The sequence below is a fragment of the Osmerus mordax genome, chromosome 14 (genome assembly GCF_038355195.1).
Source record: "Osmerus mordax isolate fOsmMor3 chromosome 14, fOsmMor3.pri, whole genome shotgun sequence".
NCBI classification, from domain to species: Eukaryota; Metazoa; Chordata; class Actinopteri; order Osmeriformes; family Osmeridae; genus Osmerus; species Osmerus mordax.
The window spans coordinates 11,353,699-11,361,623 of NC_090063.1; the positions used below are offsets into that span (position 1 = coordinate 11,353,699).

Consider the following 7,925-nt stretch of genomic DNA (forward strand, 5'->3'; position numbering starts at 1 on the left):
TAGCTTTATTAGCACCCCCATTAGAAGACAGCAGACAGTAGGAGGTGTAGAGCTGTTAGGCTTAGAGACGAAGGCATTGAGTATATATTATAGTTCTGTATGGGTTACTTGACTCTCTCTCGCCTTGTCTCTCTCTCTTTCTCTCACCTTCTCTCTCTCTTTCTCTCACCTTCTCTCTCGCTCTCTCTGTTTCCCCTCCTCCCTCTCCCTCTCCAGCTCCTTTTAAACATCCCAGACTCGCTGTCAGCCTCTAATCCTCTGATCTCGGCATTCCTCTCCATCCCTCTGCAGATCTTTAACCTGATGAAGTTTGACAGCTACACGCGCTTCCTCAAGTCTCTGCTGTACCAGGAGTGCATGCTGGCCGAGGTGGAGGGCCGGCCCCTGCCAGACCCCTACCACGTACCCAGCAGCCCCACCCCCACCTCCAGACACAGCACCGGCTCCGACCGCTCCAACCTCTCCACGCCCAAAAAGGTGACCCACTCCCCCCCTCGCCTCCCCATACACATCTGCACACACATGGGGGGGGGGGGGGGGGGGAGGCCGGATGGAGAGATGATGGATGGAGGGATGGACACGGATGGGCTTACACACCCGTGCAAACACGCAGACCAAGCTTCCCTTTCTGTCTCCGTGTCTCAGATACACACACACACACACACCGACCTGCTGCTCTGACCTGTGGCGGCTGCTTTAGAGACAGGAAGGACAGATGATATAAAAAGAACTGATGGTGAACCATTTTTTTAAACAAACAATAAAACTGCCGAAAAGGATTTACAAAGGGAAGATAATGTTCTCTGGTGGACTTTAAACAGTGGAGTTTATACTTTTTGGAAGCTCTTATATGGTCAGGAACACTTCCAGTGTCCTGAATAAAAAACGATGATGACGAATGTCTCTTTAGATGAGATGTGTAAGTTGTCTGTCGTCCTTAGCGACTTAGTGTGTCATGTGTGCTTCCACAGGACGACAAGAAGACCAAGTCGGTTCGTACGCTCAACGAGGAGAGCAGAGACGAGCTGGTGGACAAGAAGAAGAACCCCTTCTTCTCCTGGTCCAGGAAAGGGGCAAGCTTCGGCAAGGGGACCAAAAAACGAGACCTGGCCGACTTCAACTTGAGTGAGTGACCCAAGCGCCCAGTGCCGCTGCAGGACTGGGGCCCAGTCTGTTAAAACCGGGCGGACTCCGCAGCTTTGGGAACGTTGGAACGTGGTGTTTAGAAGGACTTCAAAGAGAATGCACGGTCACACGTTTGGCTAATGCAAGGTGTGTGTGTGTGTTTGTGCGTGCGCGCCACAGATTTCTCGGGCAGCAATGGTCGCCGGGAGTCTCAGGGGTCCTTGTCGTCGGGGGCCAGTCTGGAACTGGGAACATCAGGGTCTGGGAAGAACGAGGTGAGGTGGGAGGGTCCATCCCCCATCCTGCTGGCACGCAAGAGACAAGCACCAGTCACCTTTCTAGACTGTTCTTTATCCTATCTGTCATTACCTAACCTTTCTTCCTTCCTTTCTTCCTTTCTTTCTTTCTTTCTTTGTTCTCTCTCACCCCCCCCCCCCCCCCCCCCCCCCCTCCAGGTAGCGGAGCGAGGCGCCAGTCTGCCTCTGAGGCATTGCAACATCAGCCTGCCTGACGGCTCGTGCTGCCCGGTGCCTCTGCGGTCTGGGGTCTCCATCCGGGAGCTGCTGCTGGGCCTGTGTGAGAAGCTCTGCATCAACCTCGCCGCCGTCGACCTCTTCCTGGTGGGCGGAGACAAGGTAGGGACGCGCACGCGTTTCTGAGAGGGGTCGCCCTAGCAACTGGCACGTGGCTAAAGGATGTCGGGGTCGCTTGGAATATTGTATGAATCCCTGTGTTGTCGTCTTACCTCCATTGGATCTCCAGTTACTGTGTGTGTGTATGTGTGTGTGTGTGTGTGTGTGTGTGTGTGTGTGTGGGGGGGGGGGGTGACTGTATCATTACACCTAATCACCATAGTGGTGCCAGGTTTCAATGAGCTGTCTGAACTGTATACTTGGAGCGCCTGCTAAGTATCTCTCCATTCACTTCCTCTCCTTCTCTCCTCTTACCTTGTTCATTCTCTATTAGCCTCTGGTTTTGGACCAGGACTGTATGACACTGTGTTCTCGGGACCTGAGACTGGAGAAGCGTACACTCTTCAGGTGAATACAGTACTGCTCACACACACACACACACGTGATAACTTTTATAAATCCGTCATCCTCCTTCTTTCTCCTCACTTCTCTCCCACTCTGCTTTCTCCCCTCCTCCTCGTGCTCCTCTGGACCAGACTGGACCTGGTTCCTATCAACCGCTCTGTGGGTCTGAAGGCCAAGCCCACCAAGCCTGTCACCGAGGTCCTCCGCCCCGTGGTGGCCAAGTACGGCCTGCACCTCTCGGACCTGGTGGCACGCATCGTGAGTCTGGCTACCGTGTGTGTGTGCTTCTGTGAGGAAGATGGATGTTGGTGTTAAATGATTGTGCGTCTTGTGTGTTTCCTTTAAGTTATACCATATACTGTATGTTGATTGAGTGTGTGTGTGTGTGTGTGTGCACAGAGTGGGGAGACTGAACCACTAGATCTAGGTCTTCCTATATCAAACCTAGACGGACTCAGAGTTGTGTTGGATGCAGCAGATCACAGCCCTGGAACAGGTAAGGGACACACACACACACTTACACTTACACACACACACACCGTTCCCTTGGTGTAACTTTCCTCTCCTATTTCAACAGATAAACAGAAACTCGCTCCTTCTAAAAGCCACGCCCCCCCACCCACGACAACCAGGAACCAATCAGCAACAGTAAGACCGACCTTCTCCTTCACCTTTTCTCTCCGCCTGCTCTACTTCTTCCCCCCGCACCGGAATGTTCCATAACCCACAGAATGTCCACTTCCTGTTTGACAATGTCACGCTGCTATGTGTTCGATCCTGTCCGTGGCCATGTGCGCCATTTGTGTGCATCACGTGATTGTATGTGGTCCTGGTGTTTGCCTGTGTGTGTAAATTCCTGTGTGTGTAAATGCCTGTGGGATGCTGTCGTGTGTGTGTATGTGTGTGTCCATCCTTGTTCTGCCTGCGGCTGAACTCACCGTAACCTTCCTTTTCGGTTTTCACGATTCATCTTCTTTCATCGACGCCCCCCCCCCCACCCCCACCACAAGGGGAGGCCCTACCCCAGCCTGGAGGCCCTGAGCTGGTCCTCGCCACCTCCTTAGCCCCCGTCTCCGTATGGATGTCTGGATGTAGGGGCCTCGCTAGGTGGAAAGCTTGGGAGCGTTCTTAGCGGACTAGCGGCCCTGGTAGTGGCTAGCTGTAGCTTGGACCAGTGAGCGGTGTGTGTGTGTGTGTGGCTGTGTCGTCGGCTCTCTCTGACTGGGTATGGCTGGGCGAGCTCAGCCTGTGTTGGGGGGAAAAAGTTGTCGGACCGCCCTTCCATCCTCCAATGCCTCGCGTCATGTGACACGTCCCTAGCTGTGACCCCTGGCTCGCCATGACATCACTGTACCCCCCCCCCCAAACATATCACCATCAGCGCCCCCCTGCCCCTCCCCCCAGGCCCCTAACCCCGCCCCTCCGCTCTCCTTGTGGCTCTCTCAGGGGGACGAGCGGTCGCCAGGGAAACCACAGGGGGAGAACGGCAAGTCCGGCCCCGGGCCGGTGCGAGACTCCGGCCCCCAGGCCAGCCGCGCCCCTGCGGCCCTCGATAGGAACCCCCTGGAAAAGAGAAAGCAGAAAAAGATAAATATAGACGAAGCGGAAGGTAAAGGTCCTTCCCCTCTCTCTCTCTCTCTCTCTCTCTCTCTCTCTCTCTCTCTCTCTCTCTCTCTCTCTCTCTCTCTCTCTCTCTCCTGCCACTCTCCTCTCCCTCCCTAGCTCCCTAGCTGACACCCACTAACCCAGCAGCTGTGCCATGAGAGCTAGCTGTCTGTGTAGCACTGCAAACCTGTCTCACTCTCCAGCCTCTAGCTTCCACTGCTCTGACACACTCACCCTCACGCATGCCTCACCTACAACACCGCAAAGATGCCCTTCGCCGTCTCGTGTGTGCCGCATCTTTTTCAGGCGTGTGTGTGTGTGTGGTGTGTGTGTGTGTGTGTACCTCTGCAGAGTTCTTCGACCTCATATCCAAAGCACAGAGCAACAGAGCAGACGACCAGCGAGGTCTGCTGAACAAGAGCCACCTCCAGCTGCCGGACTTCCTGCGCCAGGCTCCTCCGGCTGGCCCCGCCGCCCCGCCTGCCTACAGGGCACAACCCACCTGCTCCACCCCTCACTCCCGCAGTGACAACGGCTTCCCCGGGAACGGTCGGCAGGGCGACAGGGAGAAAAACGGCAGCGACCGAGGAGGAGGAGCGAGCTCCTCCCTCAATGCGAGCCACCAATCGCAGAGCTTGGACTCTTCGCTGGGCAGCGGGAGAGGAGGAGGTGGAGGAGAGCGGCGTGGCGCGGGCGGGCACCACAGACCAGCTCCCCCCTTCCCCAGCGCCCTGTCCCCCATCCAGCCCCTGAGCTGGGGGGGCCCCCAGTCCCCCGACCCCCGCTGTCAGGCCTCGGTGCAGGTGCTCCAGGAGGACGCCCTCTCCGACCTCACCCTGGTGGGCGAGGGGGACATCGACAGCCCCAGCCTCACCCTGGTGCCTCCCTCGCCCCTGTCCCCCGCCTCCTCCTCTGCCCCCCAACCCCCTCACCACCGGCACGGCTGGCCCAGCTCAGGTACCTCCCCTGTGTGAACTGTAAACTTTCACCCGGCCTCCCCTTGGTCCCTCATAAGGCTATTGCCCCCCCCCCCCCCGGACCTGAACCTACACCCTCCTACCTGTGTGTGTGTGTGTGTCTCTCTCGGTCAGTCCCAGGTCAGTGCCTAGTCCATAGGCCGCTATGCACTTGTATACATTGGTGGGGATTTGAAAGGTGCAAGTACATTTGAACTAAGTCGCAATTCTATTGGATGATTTGAAATGCCAGCTTCTAAAGCCCTGGTGTTTGATCAAGTCTGCCTGGAGGTTCAGCATCACGCACCAGGTCAGTGAGAGGATGGGAAATAGTACTTCCACCCACGTCTGTGGAAATGTATCTACTCCCACATTACTGACTTCCTGTCCAGTCCCCTAAGATATCTACAAAGGCCTAGCGTGTAGGCTTAGAGGTTGGTGTGGGACTGAGCCTGTGTGTGTGTGTGTGTGTGTGTGTGTGTGATCCCCAGAGTGGACTAGCTGTGCCAACGTTCTCTCAACCCCCTCCTCCATGTACATCATCTAATGTTGCACTTTAGCCAACTACAACCATCAGCAGACATCCACAGTCTTTGTCTTTTTCTGTGTTTTTTGTTGTATAGTTTTTCCACTAATTTCAATCCTATAAATGGGGTAAAGTCAGTTGAAGCAATACCATGTTAGTACCCTGTTTATTCTGTAGGTAGGGTGCAATGCCAGTGTGTGCTGTGTAGGTAGCAGGGCGTTGTTTAGGACAAGGCCGAGGTTAGGCTCAGTGTGTGAAGGGGACCATGCCGCTGAGTTGCCGCCTGCCTGATCACGCACACACACACACACACACGCTCAGTGTTAGAAGAACAGCTGAAGGCGTTAGACGTCCCGGGTCTCCACCACTGTGCTCAGCGTTATCGCCCAAGGCTGGCCTCGTGTCCGCTTTTCTACAAAAGGTGGGAACAACAAGGCAGGACACACACACACACACATGCCCTCTTAAATGAGAAAAGTGTATGCGTGCGTGAGTTGTGTGTGCTTAACACACTCCAGGTCTGTTCTTTCCACCCTCCAACCTCTCCTTATTGGCCCTTATCTAAACCTTTGACTGCAGCTAGGTTTGACTGCAGCTAGGTTTGACTGCAGCTAGGTTTGACTGCAGCTAGGTTTGACTGCAGCTAGGTTTGACTGCAGCTAGGTTTGACTGCAGCTAGGTTTGACTGCAGCTAGGTTTGACTGCAGCTAGGTTTGACTGCAGCTAGGTTTGACTGCAGCTAGGTTTGACTGCAGCTAGGTTTGACTGCAGCTAGGTTTGACTGCAGCTAGGTTTGACTATCTACCCACTGTCCTCCATCGTGGCAACAATACCCAGTTCATCATGGCTTCCAGCCGACAGCCACAAACCTGCTTTTGAAAACAAGTCAATGTCTTTATTTGGATTTGTACTTTATCTTGTAATATATTCCTGAGAAAGTTAATTTATCCAATTTTTGTTTACTGTTCTTTTTATAATAGTGTATCTATATTCAAGTTTTAGCAACTAATTTTGTACATAGTTTTGTCATTTTAAAACACTGTAATCACTGCTGAACCGAGACCCTATTCAGCCTGTCCCCGCTTACGTTTGGAAGTAGAAAACCAGTTCTATTCGGCTCTATTCTATTCTGTTCCACTGCAACGTAAGACACACAGCTGTACATAGACCTAATAAATGGTATGGGGTGAAAATCACTCTCACTACTATACATGGTTGTGTGATCTCTTTCTCTCTCTTTTCCCCCATCTGTCCTCCCTCCTTCTCCTTCTTCCAGTGGGAGAGGATCTTTGTACATTGTTTGATACAGGCACAGGAAGGAGCAGTGTGAAACCAGTTACCCTTCGTACTAGTTCCTCATCTTTCTCCCGCAAGTCGTGGTTTTCCTTCTCACTCCCTTTTCTCTCCTCTGTCTTCTCTGGTCGCAGGCTTTTGTGCACAGTAGAATGAGACTGGGGAAATGGGACATTAGTTATGCATGGCCTCCCTTCCACTCAATGCCTAGTTAGGCAAGCTTAGTCAGGCAAGGAGCGCTGGTATCCCACAAACAAGCAGGTTCTGTTTCCGCCCCACACTCACACACTCACTCACTCACACACACACACACACACACACACACACACACACACACACACACGCTCATTCACCCAGATAATATCTTAGCTCAGAGGTTCTAATTGGCATTGTTTCCTACTCATTTCTGGATTTTCTGTGTGTGTGTGTGTGAACACTTGGTGTCTCCTTTATAAAATGGCTTCGTTTTTGTTGTTGGCAGTGTCTAAAATGTATGCCATCATTTAGTTTACTCTGCGTCCTATCTCTCAAGGGGTGTATATAGGTGTGTATGTGTCTGCGTGTGTGCATGTGTATGTGGTATATGACCATACCAGCTGCTCTCTGACGGTTGAGACAGAAGAGCAGAGGAACTGGGTTCAGAGATTGGGTTCAGAGGTCAACAAACATCTCACACACACACAAGTATGATTCATGAGTCGTTTCTCAAGTGTTTACTAGTTGTAAAAGGTTGCATAGAGGCCAGGAGAGGAGGAAGAGAGAAAGAGAGAGAGAGAGAGAGAGAGAGAGGCGGTGAATGGAGGAGAAGGAGATGGAGGGAGAGACAGCCCCTGGCGCCATCTATTGGTAAGCTAGAGAAGTAGTTAGGAAAAACAAAGGAAAGATTTACTTCTTTTTTTTTTTTTACTGTTGAGATTTCTTTCCAGCTCTCTTTCTCTTGCCCTCCTTATCTCTTTTTATCTCCACCCTTTCCTTTTTTTCCCTTTCAGTCTTTCCCAAATTAAAGCTTACCTCCCATTTCTCCTCTTTCTCTATTATTCCCCCAGCAGATGGCAGTGTATAGCTCATGGTGGGGCTTGCAGTCCCCCCCCCCACACACACTGGTCTCTTTTTCCCATGATGTCACACAATCTGTCTGTCAGATCCACTCAGTCTACTGGCCTCTACCAGCTGCCTGTGTGTGTGTGTGTGTGTGTGTGTGTGCGCGTGTTTTTGATTGGGTAAATCTGTGAAAGCTCACATATTCACATTCTGTCACATTCAGTCAAATATGACACTTTCACGGGTGTTACCAGCCGGTGCCCAAATGTGCTCACTCCATGGTTACAACATACACACACAAACATCAACAGTGATTAGTTGTGGAGAAATGTTATGACAGGG

The 7,925-nt window shown here is 52.5% G+C and overlaps 1 protein-coding gene across 1 annotated transcript; it reads left to right on the forward strand.

The window, feature by feature from the left end:
• Nucleotides 1-291: 291 nt before the first annotated feature.
• rgs12b (regulator of G protein signaling 12b) lies at nucleotides 292-6,459 on the forward strand. Its single transcript, XM_067250545.1, has 11 exons — nucleotides 292-477; nucleotides 972-1,125; nucleotides 1,306-1,400; nucleotides 1,581-1,760; nucleotides 2,092-2,165; nucleotides 2,294-2,420; nucleotides 2,562-2,658; nucleotides 2,740-2,810; nucleotides 3,609-3,771; nucleotides 4,119-5,832; nucleotides 6,041-6,459. The coding sequence occupies exons 1-10, from the start codon at nucleotides 304-306 to the stop codon at nucleotides 4,739-4,741; spliced, it is 1,758 nt and encodes a 585-aa protein (XP_067106646.1). The 5' UTR covers nucleotides 292-303; the 3' UTR covers nucleotides 4,742-5,832; nucleotides 6,041-6,459.
• Nucleotides 6,460-7,925: the final 1,466 nt, after the last annotated feature.